Source organism: Phyllostomus hastatus, unplaced genomic scaffold (assembly GCF_019186645.2).
Source record: "Phyllostomus hastatus isolate PE091 unplaced genomic scaffold, TTU_PhHast_1.1 phas_scaffold_501, whole genome shotgun sequence".
Classification (NCBI taxonomy): Eukaryota; Metazoa; Chordata; class Mammalia; order Chiroptera; family Phyllostomidae; genus Phyllostomus; species Phyllostomus hastatus.
Window position 1 is genome coordinate 676,893 of NW_025334033.1, and position 13,262 is coordinate 690,154.

Here is a 13,262-nt window from a genome sequence, read left to right on the forward strand (position 1 = left end):
CAGCTAGCTCCTGGGGCTCCTTCTCTCCAGCCTGGGTACCAGCATCACTGTTACTCAGCCCCAGGGTGTTGCACCAGCACTTGTTGCTCTGTCCCAACCCTGCCCATACCTTCTACACAGTCCCTGTACTAAACTTGCCTCAATTATTCAACGTGCTTTCTGCTTTCTCCAGAGACACTAATATACCTGACAGGAGGTACCAGTAAAGTAAAGGTAGGGAAGGTAAAGACAGAAAGGAGAGGAGAATCTATACATTGAGCTTTTCTTAGCATCACAGAAGCATAGGTTTGAAGCTCAGTTAGTTATGTGATCAAGTTATTTAACTTTGGAGTAATTTCCCTGGACTCACAATGGGCATAACATCTACCTGGCAGGATTGGGAAGGGGAGACAATGCATGTGGGAGCGACAGCAGAGTGCCTGGCACATGGCGGGTGCTCAGTGCGGAAACTATTATTACGACAACATCCTAGGCCCTGTTCTGAGTGTTTTACGTGTGAGTGTGCTTAACAGTGAAGGGAAGCAGAACAGGATGGTGCTTCAGGGAAATTATTTCCTGTGTCAGAGGTTTTAGTTTGGTTTTGCCTTTAGCTTGGCTTTTCACTGACCCCTGGCTGTGTAAGCTGGGCTGGTGAAGAGGTTTACACATCTTAATTTGTGGGGAGGGGAATGGGATGGACAGAAGACAGAAACGAAATGAGATGAGAGTGTAACTCAGGAGACCTTGCCCGTGTTGAGGCCACTTGGGCTGCTACACTGAGTGAACACAAAAGGGCACATGGGTGAGCGTGCCTGAGCTCACAGGACACACCTTCCCTGTCTGTCTCTCCTCCGAGTCTGAGACGTTCCTCCATCCCACGGGCCAGGGGCTGGGCAGCAGTCGTCCCACTCCTCCTCAATTTGAGATATCCGGTTTTTGTACTTGTGCAGTTTTTATGAGAAGCAACACATTGTAGGGTTACTCACCTGAAAGACAAATGGTCTGGGGGGAGGGGCCAGAGGCACAGTGGCAGGTAGGGCAGGCCCAAGGAAAACTACCTTGCAGGTCACAGAGCCAAGTAACTGCCCTTGGAATCTCTCTGGCGCCTTTCTCCCTTTCCAAACACACTGCTTCTTAATCCCGCAGCACAAAGCAGATGGAGGAAGACAGAGGCTCAAAGAACATGTACCCAAGGCCACACAGAGCTCAGTGTGAAAAACAGAAACCAGATGGAAGGAGGCTCCATGGAGCTTGATCTTGAGAGTCTGCAGGACATGTGGGTGGCTGATAATAGGTACTGGGAGTGGAGTGGGTGTGGCTAGTGTAGGAAAAAATCTAGATCCCCACGCTTTGTTTTTACACCTGTTCTCTAAATGCTGGGAACTCTGGCTCAGAACCTCAGCACCAGTAGGCAAGGTGAGAGCTGCGGTTGGAATTTCAGCAATGCTGCCGTGTCTGTGGGGCATGGCTGCAAATGACAGAGTGGCTGGGGGCCCTGATTCCAGAGGAGGAGACTCACCCTTCCCATTACACGGGGCAGCTCTTAGGTAACCTGGAGGAATGAAGCATAGCATGGTTGAAGGGGGAGGGGAAAATGGACATTTTATTACACATAGCAGCAAAAATGGAACAAGAGTCAAATTTGGAGTGGTGGTCTTTGTACCAATTCCCCAGATAATAAGCACTCAGCCAAACATACACATCCTGTTCCCAGTACTGGATGAGCAGAGGCATCTCATGAGGAAAACCTGGGATCCAGTTCATGCGGATGATGCCTAGTGAATGCTGCTTAGTCTCAGCAAAGAAATGTCTGAGGGCCAAAGCCATCTGGGGGTGTCTGCTGGTGGTGGGGACACCCTTCTAGATGGGTCTGCGGGAAAGTCAGGAATCTCTCAGGCCCACAAAGCAATGAAGGCCATGAAGGCAAAGCCAGCAGCTACACAGCCCCACTTGAGCAGAGGGCCCTCAGGACCAGCTAGCTCCCGGGGCAGAATTTCTAGGAAGGTGACATATAAGAAGGTGCCAGCTGCCACACCCTCTAACACAGCCTGGGCTAAGCCTCGGCCCCCTTCAGCATCCCGTCCAACCACAGCCAGCCCCAGGGCGAGGCCCAGGGGGGACATGAGAGCAAATGACAGTATGGAGAAAACAGCCCATCGTGATCCAGTGCCTCTCTGCACCAGCCGCAGTCCTACCCCAAACACTATGAGTCCCTTGTGAGCCAGGACAGCAAGACAGAGCTGCACGGTGGCTGCTACTGTTGTCTGCAGTCCCACGGCCAGGCCTTCAAACACTGAGTGGAAGGAGAGTGAGAGCAGGAGGACGAGGGCTCGAAAGGGACTCCTCGAGGGTGAGGGTGGAGGTCCGTGACTGTGGAGTCCAAGGACACGAGCCCCACCCATCTCCTCCTCCTGCACTTTTGATCCTCCATCGGCTCCACGACAGCCCTGCAATGCCAGCGACTCCAAAAGGAAGATGAGGAAGAAACCCAGGGAGATGACGAGCTCTCCGTAGGGATAGTCTGTCTGGGAACAGAGAGAGGGGCTGTGGGTCGGGGGAAGGAGTGCAGTGCAGTGGGTAGAGATGGGATGGGAGACTGGAGAGAATGGAAAAGTGGGACTAGAACATTAAAAAGTGGGAGGGGGGATAAAGTCCCAAGGAGATATGGACATGCAACAAGAATACCAGAGGGACCAAGGGACACAGTGTCAGCAGATCTGAAATACGGGAATGCGATAGGGAGCACGTCTAAGGGACCAGGGAAAGAAGGAAAGAGTGAAGCAAGAGGTTTGTCTGGGGTTCCATAAACCCAAAAAGATTGGGTTGGCTCCTCCATTCCCTAGTTATTGAGGTGAGGAGCAGAGGGACTCCTGGTATTCCTCACATCCTTGCCTCAAAAGGGCCTGGGTATGAGGAGTCTCTGGTTCTCCTCACCCTCCAGGTTGGGTGTGGGAACTACTTACATAAGCTGAATTAGCATCACCAGAGGAATAACCCTCACTCTCTGTCCTGTTCTAGGGAGAGAAAAGCAGAAATTAGATGGGGGATGGAGCAGCTCAGCTTCCTGTCCTCCAGCTCCACTGCTTTCCTTAAAGCTCAGTGTGACCTGTCTTCGTCATTCCACAGAACACAAGAGCTGTCATCTTTCCTACCAGGCCACCCGTGTCCTTGGCTCCATCACTTTCCCCTTCTCCCCTTGGTTCTCTCATCATTCTGGCCTCTCAGCCCTGCTACTCAGCTGCTCACCTGCATCATGAACTTCTGGATCTCCGATTCAATTCCCTCCAGGGCCTCAGCAGTCATGTGCATGAGCCCCGCGCCCAGGAAAACACCAGCAGAAATGCAGCCCAGGAGGCTGAGGACCTGGCGGTGATGACCTAATGAAAAGCAAGAGTGACAATGCAGCAGGCAATGAGTCACTGAGATGGACACAGGCGACTAAAGAGCAAGAGGCAGCACCCAACATCCAAGCTTGGGGTGGCAAGAGAATCAGAGCAAGGTGTCAGGATAGGGTGACAGGGTTGAAGTCAGACTTAGGTTATGGGGCCAAAGATGCAAGAGGGCTATACCTGTGGCTGCCTCAATCTGGAACCATTTGAAGCAGATGGGAATAAGGCCACAGACGAGAGTGAGAGCCAGCAGGGCAAATAGGCAGCCAATTTTTACTCCTATTAGTAGTTCCATCCTTGGGGTACAGGCTAAGCAGAGGCCTCAGATGACAAATGGAGTTACAAGCTTTAGAACAGGAGTGGTGCCTTGGGTGGTCAAAGCCGCGGTGTCCACTCCCCAAGTTTCAGGAGGCTGTTGGGTCCTGTTTGGTGCTGCCTCTGCTTACGCAGCCTTGCATAGCTGACTGGGGCCCTGCCCCAGCCTCCTGCACGCCCCCTGTGTGGAGGCCCCTCCCCTGCCTCACACCAAACTGGAAACTCCAGACTCCCAGCCAGGCACAGCCCTTGTGCTGTCTTCTCTTCAGTTCCATGACTAATCCAGGGCTGTGGACTGTCTTTGTTCATGCCTGGGGCTGGCCTAATTCAAAACGGGACTGTCTATGGTAGCTACTTCCCAGCTATTTTGTGTTGGGGATAATCTGGTCCTGCTTCACTCAGGACATCTGATCTAAACCTTCCATACCCTCTCTACCCCACCCCGGTCTTGTAGGTGGCTATGCTGACACCTGAACCATACCCTTTCAGAGGGGATTTGGGGCCTCCTGGGGGTAGGAAGCAGGTAGGGCTGAGTGTGCTGCTGCCATTCTGGGAATTAGTCATGAGGGACTCCCCTTTCCTGTAACCCCTGAAAAATAGCTCCAGACATGGAAATGTCTAGTGGGGCGTTGAGATTTCTAGTTTGACAACATTGATTCTGTTACCACTTCTGATTGTGCCTATTTCCTGATGCGTATTGTGGGAGAGAGACTGAGTTTTAATACAATGGAAGCTGCTTTAGCTCTGAAACAGCAAGGCCTGGGGGAAAACAGAAATGGACCAAGCAAACTGAAGGCAAAGCTGCCTGGCCATACAGGGGTGGAGACAGAAGATACAGTCCCGAAGGGATCAACTCTTGAGGAAAACTCACGAGGCAAGTTCTGGGGGAGCTGATGAACCCTGAAACAGATGAAAGATATGGACGGAGGGAGAAAAACCGGAGGTTAAGCAGCTGCTGGTCCCCTATGCAGGTGGCCTAAGAACCTTGAGACCCGTTGAGCCAGTTCTCAGTGCTGGGGGCAGTTTTCTCCAGGACCCCAGATTACTTCCCCAGGAAGTCCCGGTCTCTGGTAGAAGGAGCAGTGTTCTTACAGGAGAGGGTGAGCTTGAGATTTGTGTGGGAAGAAAGGCGTTGCAACTCTGAGGACTTGCCTCATTACAGCTGGGACGACTGACCTCTATAAGAATCACAGATCCATTTCCATTCTTTGAAAACTTTTAATTATTAAAACCTCAAACAAATGCAGGCATATAGGGGTACCAGCACTTCCATCCTGGATACCAGGTAGCTCTAGCCTTGGCAGGCAGGCATGATACAAGAAAACTCTTGTTACAGGTCCTTGTCAACTCTCAGGGGGATCTTCAGCAGGGGATAGAGGAAGCTCAGATGGCGTGGTCACAGGTAAAAGATCGCCCCAGGAGCTGACACGGGCGCAGCGATACAAATCCCTGTGAAATAGGGAAATCAAGGTGGGCTGTAGGTTCCTACCACTTCCCCCTAATTTTGGTCACAGCCTGTATACCTGCCGTGCCGGCGAGCTGTGATCACAGCATGCTGCACGTGCCCATCTGGACAGCACAGGTGACAATGCACATGGCGTGGCCGTTTAAGGACAGGCTGAGTGATCCGGGGCCAGCGAGTGGCCTCCCCGGAGACCCACGGGCAAGGATTACCATCGAGAACTTTTCCTCCTTTGGCTTCTTGTTCTAAGGTAAGGATAGAGAGACTGTTTGGGGGGAGAAAGATATGGGAAAAAATTTTTGACCCCATTCCTGCAGCCCTTTTCATATTCTGTGTCATACACATTCAGGACCTACAATCTCCAGGCTATTCAGTGAATTTTCCAACTCTTCCCACCGGTGATTCATTTTCATCCTGCTTTCCCAAGCTATTTCTCCCTGCTATAATATTCCCAGAATACATACCCAGCTGAAGGGGATGGGATGGTAAGCCTGGGAAAAGCTACAGGCCAGGGGCTTAGAGGCTGTCAGCTGGGGACAAGCAAGTTCATGGGGACACTGTAAACACACATAAAAAAACATGAGGTAAGACAAAGAACCACAGACCATAAAACTGAAAAACTAAGAGTGACAGGGTCAGGAAGGGCCAAGGATAAGGGAGCACAGGAGCAGGGGGAAGGGAAAGCAGGGAATCCACGAAGAACAACTTGGATAGGGGCACAAAGCAGTGGAGGGTGGCTTAGCTTTGCCCTCTCACTTGTCCTGGACACAGCTGAGCTCAGACCAGACCTTTGCATGCTGGGAAAGATAGAAGTAATACTCACTGGGGCAAAGACAAAACCAGGTCGAGGGTCCAGAGGTGACTTCTCCCTTCCCTGAAATAAAAGGAAACAAAAAAAAGTTTAGTTGGGCCTAAGGGGTCTATTCTTACAAGTCAATCTCTGCACTCAGTCAACTGAGGACTCCTTTAACATTCAATCCTGGTAATTTTTAACTCTGTTCTTTGAGTTAAGCTGGCCGCTTCTCTAAAACTCAAAACAAAGAACTCTTTGCAGTAGGAGAAGGGCAGGAACTTGGCACATAGGATGGTGCTCTCCTTGTCAGCAACTCCACTCTCAAAAAAACCCCACTCCAGGACAATTAAATTCAGGATTATACACTGGCTCATATACTCCCAAAGAGATCAAGTTTTTGGCTCAGCCATGTCCTAGGTCAGGGGTCAGCAAACTATTTTTGTTAAGGCCCAGAGAGTAGCCAAAATGTGTTTCTGTCCCAACTACTCAACTCTGCCATTTGTAGTGTGAGAGCAGCCGCACACAACAGACACTCCCATAAGCCCGGCTCACACACACACACAGGTGGCAGGCCAGGTTTGATCCACAGGCCCCAGTTTGCCAGCCACCACTCTGCATCATAATGACTTTGTGTGCCTACTTTCCTGAGAGTCACCCTTACCTTTTTATGATAGTCTTTTCAGTCTTCAAGAGAGTACTAGTCACTGGTGACAGAAAGGTGGGGGGCAGGAGGGCGAGAAGGAGAAAGAACCTTACCTTAAGGACCAGGTCCCTGGCTTCCATGAGAAGGCGGTGCCCTGCTTTAGTTCCACTCTCCACCAGTATCTGTTCACAAAGGGAGAGTGAGCAGAAGCCCTGAATTACATGACAACACAAAGGTCAGTACTCTGTAAGAGCATTCACACATGGAACAGCAGTCCTAAAGGAAAAAGCATTATATATAAAATGGGGATGGTGATCCTAAAAGAGGGACAAAAGACTCTACACAGGAGAAAAAAATGGTCAAAAACAAAGACAAGCTCCAATGTAGAGAAGGAAAAGCATAAAAACTGTGAGGCTGCTTTAAAGCTTGAAGGGAAAAAGCTATTTCTTTCTACTCACCAGAAAATCACTTGTTTTGCGCCACAAGGTTTGGACCACCTCAGCGCGGTCAGCCTTGCTGGGCAGTTCACTTAGGGAGAAGGCTGATACCACCACACTGAACTGTACCTGAGGACCAAGACAAGGAATGTGACAGACCCGCCATCACCCCCTTCCAAGAGCACAGTGAAGTTCTAGCTCCCTAAATTTCTTTTGTGGTCTTTTGTCTTCTAACATTCAAAGCTGGGTTGCAAAGCTGAGGCCAGTTTTCCATCTACCTAATTCTGCATTTAGCATACTCTACACATTGCCACTTGCCTTGGGTGATACTGGTAGAAACTGTCTGAAAAAGACACCTGGAACATATGGCTCCCCATATTCTGAACCACCTGTGGAGGAAAGCAGAGGTGTGCCAACCATAAGTGTATAGCAATGATTTCCAACCGGTGTGTCCCAAGAATTGTTAAAATGTGCAATACCTGACTCTTTAGTCAGGGGCACTGCCCTCTTTTCCCTTAGAATGTCAAATAAAAAATGGCAACAGTGAAATAAACAACAGCCATCCAGGGTGAATGAATCAAAATTATATCTATTTTTTTTTGTTAGATCAGCAAAAAATGTAACATTTTTTTGGTGTGCTGAAGAATTTTAGTAACTAATTTATATGTGCCATGGGATGAAAAAGGTTGAAAATGGCTGGTGTATAGGTATAAACTGAAGTGATATTCTGATAGGAAACATGGCCCTGAGAATAAAGAAAAATGCTAGGTGAGAGTGAGATGCATAGGTAAGAAAATATTGAAGAGGACAGGGAGAATATTAGGTAACCTGTCCTGTTCATGTTACCCAACCCATCCACAGTCCAACAAGGCCTCCATCACTCTCTGCTGGACCATAACAGTGAAAGGAGACCAGATTCATCTTCAACTTTTAGCTCTCTCCTTTACTCCCGAATAAAATAGACTTTTTAGTATTCCTTTGTTTTCTTAATTCCTTCAACTTTGGGAAAACCCTTCCTTATACCTTGTCCTCACCTTTCAGTAGTTTTTCTGCCAAATCCAACATGGCAGGTGACCTGTCCACACACACATATTCACGTAGGCTCTGGCCCCAAATACTATGAGCAGCCCTAAGATGACAAAATATAAACCACCACTTTTCATGACAAAGAATCATTACTACAAGAGACCCCTCTATCACGAACCCTACGTCTGGAGAAACAAATGTTGGAAAAACTAACAGTGCTATTTATTTAATTTACGACTCCTTAAAAAAAAAAAGGTAGACTCAAAAAAACTACTTGTAGGCAAAAAATTTTTTGATGATACATAAAACTTATGCCCTACACTAATTCTTCCCCCCTTTTTTTTCTTTACGAACGTGGGTCTCTTTTCACTTGATATTTAAGTTCTGGCCCTAATTGATATACCTTCTCATGTCTTGCCTATTCTGAGGGAAGAAACTTTCCTATTCTTCCTCTGGTTCCCCAGTCTCTTGATATTGGAGTGGTGTAAGCATGGTTCTCTAGAGCTACAAGGGATGGAGAGAAAGATACTCACCAGGTGACAGAACCAGTACCTGATCCAAAGTCCATCAAGGTTTGTGGCTGAAACCCTGGAATTTGAGCGTGGATCTGAAGAAATATACAATACCACACTGTAGGATAAGTAGACATTTATTTAGGGCTTTGCTAAATATGAATTAGGAGAACAAGATAGGAGGAATGAGATGTGATTGCATTTTGAGATGCAATACAAATACTTTTATAAAAGGAAGCTCCTAAATAGTGATTCTAATCCTTCCCTGGGTCACAATATCCCTACAGAAAATAAAGCCTCTTAAACAAATACACATGAAAATGTCCCAAGAATCCTACCCCAGAAGACTACTTTCTGAATAAGGGAACTGATGGTAAAAAAGGTCAGGTTGGAAGCTGTGGGACTTTCACCTCATGGAATGCCCTGGAGACTGCTGCAAAGCCACCATCCAGTCTTGCTGCCATATACACCAGGCTCAGTCCTTCATTATAGCTGCCAGAAAAATCAGAGTCATTTCCACTGAAAAATAACCTCTATCCCATAGCTACCTCTAGATTTTTAGGAAGTGAAATCTTTGGAAAGGGCTCTTCTGGTTAGCACTTTCCCTTCACAACACAGAAGAGTCCTGGGGAGCCTTGCAAACCAGGTTGCTTTTTAAAATACAAAATTGTGCAGTTGTACTTGTCCAACTTCCCTTCAAAAGACAAACCTTTCTTCTGCAGTTCCTCTAGCCTCCCTTACCTCAGTTCTTGCCAATGATAAGTAGTTTTACGCAGGGCACGCAGCACTGCTCCACGAAGTTTCTCCTCTGTCTGAGGTGAGTCTGGGATGAGAACAAGGACTGGAAGTGAGGACCTAGAAAGAACAGGGCTCAAATCCAATATTTGAATACACTGCCTGCCCATTCCTCCCCAACTCCCACTTGGGAAAAGCCTCAAAGGTTAAGAGAGAAGTCAATTCCAGAGAAAAATTTCAGGTAAGAGTAACAACAATCGTTACTACTACCATTGGAGCGTATCAAATAGTATTTTGTCTCTAACAGCAGTTTATTTACTTGATCCATCCCATCCCAGGGAATGTAGTCAAGATTTAAAGGATAGGAAAAGGACAATATTTTGTGGATTTCCTCACTTCCCCCAAACTTAATATTGTGACAGTGTTCCTACAGGGAGAATGGGATTTGGAAATCTTAAGAATCATGATTATGTTCAGTTCAGTGCTATTTTATAGGCTAAGCGTCTATTATGAGCCAAGTACTGTGGGAAGTACAGGGAATATACTGAGTAAAAGGCAGGTCTGTAAGATGAAGGAGCTCGCAATCATGAAACTAACTTGATGCATTATACTTATTCTCCTATCCCTGAAGGTTTCAGCATTGGACAGGGAGCCATACAGGGACTTTCACTGGAATAAAACCTTGGTCTATGCCAGAAGAATTGGAGGAAAACAACAAAGATCTAGATTTTGACAAGATACTAAAGCACTCATTTACCTTCACCAAAGACCCAAGAGTAATCTCTGAAATAATCTATCTTCTCTTAGTGGGTCATCATTGAGATTACTCTCTGTGCATAAAATCAAATAAGAAACGGTAGTATCTATTTGAGAGACTAAAATTACTTCTTGCTCTTCATTTCTCACTGACATTCCCATTTGACCTACTGTTTTTTAAAACAGATTTTATTTATTTATTTTTTAGAGGGGTAGGGAAGGGAAGGAGAGAGGGAGAGAAACATCAATGTGTGCTTGCCTCTCGCGGACCCCCTGCTGGGAACTGGCCTGCAACTCAGGCTTGTGCCCTGACTGGGAATCTGACCGCGACCCTTTTGTTCGCAGGCCCGTGCTCAATGCACTGAGCTACACCAGCAAGGGCTGACTTACTTTTTTAACTATTCTTAAACCCTACCTCGGTTTTCCAGAAATCTTTTCTCAAGATGTACAGCCCGGCTTTGCAACTCCTCGGGCTCCACGGGTACATGCCGGCTCCAGAGATAATTGGTCAATGCTTGCACCTGCTTCTCCACATTGGGCATTGAGCTCTCTAGGGGCCAAAGGTGAAAAGCCGCATCAGTTTTATGCAGGAACGGTCTCTGCTTCTCGAGCTTCCCTTTCCCATCATTACTTACTGAGCAGCAGTAACTGTGCGGTGTCAGCCAGTGCCTGAGGCAGGCGCACTCGCGGTAGCTGCAGGATGCCGGGGTGCCGGCGATGGGGCCTTTTTCCCAGAAAATCGGACTTGTTATCCACCTGGGATACGCCGGGCACAAGGGCGGCGTGAGCCTGCAGACCCGGGGAAAAAAAGCTGCATGCAGGGCAGAAAAGAAGACTGCCGGAGCTCGCTCAGGGAGGAGCTGCCTAGAGCGCTCCTGCTCCGCGCGGAGCTGTTCCGGAGACCCAGAGTCTCTCCGAGGGAAGGGACAGTAAGCACTCACCCGGGACTGGGGTGCAACTCCAACGCCTCGGCGCCATCTGCCTACTGTCAACAGATACCTCTGGCCTCTCACAGTCGCCATGGCTCCGAAGGCGAACCGGAAACGGAAAGGTAATGCCTGTGACCCTTAGTCTCAACCGCCACCGAAAACACTCACCACGGAACTTTGGCACGGGAGTATCAGCCAATGAGGAGAGCGAGTGCTGCGAGAGCAGCCAATAGACAAATCTATATGTAAATCACCTCGGGGGATCAGCGTACGTGGGTGGGACTAGAACGTCAATTTCAACTTTACCAGGCGGAAGCGAAGTGATCTACTTTGGTACTAGTTTCTGCGTTCCCAAAGCCGGGGTGAGGGCTCTTTTCTGCGGTGTTTAGGAACGCAAGGTAGCCTGCAAGGCTATTTTCTGCATGTTCCCTTGATTATTTTTCTCTGGAGAACTCTGAAGTCTTGGTCCTCCCCCATCCCCTCATACTATCTATCATAGGGAGAATGTACTAAAGAAGAGATAGAAGCCAGGTTTAGGGGACTAAAGAGAGCAAAAATGAATAGCTAGTAAGTGTAATGCTTTTTACATGTTAGTTTCTCTTCATATTAACCCAACCCCCTAAGGTGAATAGCTAACACACAGATCATTATGTGCCAGATACTTGGCAAGCAAGCACTTTTACATAATATTACCTCATTTAATCCCCACAATCCTATGAGTAGATTCTGCTTTTAACCCGTTTTGCAGTTGAGGAAAGTTGAGTCTCAGATGGTTAAATACCACACCCAAGATTACTTAGCTTGTCAGGTGACAACTACCTTTAAACCTAGGCAGTCTGAGTCTGAGCTTCACCTTTAAACATATGCCCTATCACATTGTTGGTATTTGGAATGCAATTAGCAAATTAAGAACAATGTGCTAAATGTTCTGAAGCGTTACATTAACATGTAGCATTAAAATGAATTCACCGTGCTGTAACCTCTTGATTCCTATTGCAAACACAGCCAACTGTGGTATATCGTAATCTGGTGACTGGTAGGTAAAAGTTTGCCCCTGCTGTGTGGACCCTGAGAAAGAAAATACATACTAAGAAAGGCTCCCAGTGGCTAAACAAAGGCTGTTCTTGGCTAGAGGCAACCAGCCTGAGAGCTTGGCAACCTTGGGCCCTGACCATCCTTAGAGGGCAGAGGGCATCAGAAACAATAAAGAATTGCAATAAGAACAAGTCCCCATCATGGTAATCATGTGCATTTGAAACAACTCATCAGAAAAGGCCAAGACTGCTGAGGATAAAATGTCAAACACAGTTGTCAGCTCTCAGTGTGTTGTAGGGACAATACCTGAAATATTCAGCAATAAGAGAAAGGTTAAGCAGGTGACAGCTCATCTCTAGGATGGAAAACTATGCTGCCACTCAATTACATTCTGTGAGAAGGGGTGTCCGAACTTTTGTCATCTCTGAGCCACACTGGGAGAAGGTTCTTTTTGGCCACATGTTAAATTCACAAACACTAATAAAAACTGATGAGCAAAAAGAAAGGTTTTAAATAAATTTACGATTTTGTGTTGGGCCACATTCATAGCCATCCTGGGCCGCATGCAGCTTGCAGGCCACGGGTTGGACACCCCTGGAATATTCCCTTTATACTGTCAAGCAATATAATCAGGAACATGATTGGTAGGAAATTTGTAAATATTAATAATCTTTATCTTAGGCTACTGAGATTACAACAATTTTTTTGGTGAGATTTCTGGTTTTCCAGCACTTTCATACTGAATGCGTGTGACTTCTCTAATGAGAAAAAATGAAAAAGTTAAAAAAATACTGAAATACTGACTCTTTAAATTGGACTTTCTGAGGTCCTTTCCAGACCCACAGGACCCCTCTCCTGGGTCCAGCAGGGACCACTGGAGTTTTGGATTCTTCCTCCAGGTAGGTGATACAAATAGAGCAGTGTTTGGAGCACTAGGGTTTGCTCAGAGAATTCTCGAATGATTTAAATGGGGTCTACTTTTCCCCAAGAAACCATTAAGAAAAATGCTTTACTCTCTGTATAACTAAAACTTACTTTGTTGTCTTTCAGAAAGTTGATTGGTAATGCATACCATCCAGTGAACTTCTACTTTTGCTACAAGAATATTTTCCTCCAAGATGAATCATCATTGACTTCTCCCATGTCTCCTGCTATTCTTTCTCATGAAGGCAAAGCTTGGTGTTAAAAAGAACATACAAGCTTAGTTTGAGGACAGATAGAGTATCAGTAAAAGTCCTGATTTTTAAGCTG

The 13,262-nt window shown here is 47.0% G+C and overlaps 2 protein-coding genes across 2 annotated transcripts; both read right to left on the minus strand.

Moving 5' to 3' along the window:
- Positions 1 to 1,567: 1,567 nt before the first annotated feature.
- Positions 1,568 to 4,708, minus strand: SLC39A2 (solute carrier family 39 member 2). Its single transcript, XM_045823152.1, has 3 exons — positions 3,226 to 4,708; positions 2,943 to 2,993; positions 1,568 to 2,504 (listed from the first exon to the last, which is right to left on the minus strand). The coding sequence occupies exons 1-3, from the start codon at positions 3,286 to 3,288 to the stop codon at positions 1,872 to 1,874; spliced, it is 747 nt and encodes a 248-aa protein (XP_045679108.1). The 5' UTR covers positions 3,289 to 4,708; the 3' UTR covers positions 1,568 to 1,871.
- Positions 4,709 to 4,885: 177 nt separating this feature from the next.
- On the minus strand, positions 4,886 to 11,125 carry METTL17 (methyltransferase like 17). The gene is given in 15 exon segments (XM_045822751.1): positions 4,886 to 5,132; positions 5,207 to 5,333; positions 5,336 to 5,390; positions 5,610 to 5,702; positions 5,969 to 6,019; positions 6,695 to 6,763; positions 7,040 to 7,147; positions 7,337 to 7,407; positions 8,053 to 8,147; positions 8,578 to 8,651; positions 8,967 to 9,048; positions 9,298 to 9,379; positions 10,463 to 10,597; positions 10,683 to 10,836; positions 10,989 to 11,125. Coding segments are annotated over 15 exon segments (1,383 nt in total). The 5' UTR covers positions 11,070 to 11,125; the 3' UTR covers positions 4,886 to 5,026.
- Between the last annotated feature and the right edge of the window lie 2,137 nt (positions 11,126 to 13,262).

What these genes read in the sequence shown, in the direction of transcription:
- SLC39A2 (XM_045823152.1), bottom strand. Translation starts at nt 3,288, where the DNA reads ATGCACATGACTGCTGAGGCCCTGGAGGGAATTGAATCGGAGATCCAG. An exon ending in TCCAGAAGTTCATGATGCAG is followed by an intron (nt 2,994 to 3,225) that starts GTGAGCAGCTGA and finishes TTCTCTCCCTAG; the next exon opens with AACAGGACAGAGAGTGAGGG. An exon ending in GTGATGCTAATTCAGCTTAT is followed by an intron (nt 2,505 to 2,942) that starts GTAAGTAGTTCC and finishes CTCTGTTCCCAG; the next exon opens with ACAGACTATCCCTACGGAGA.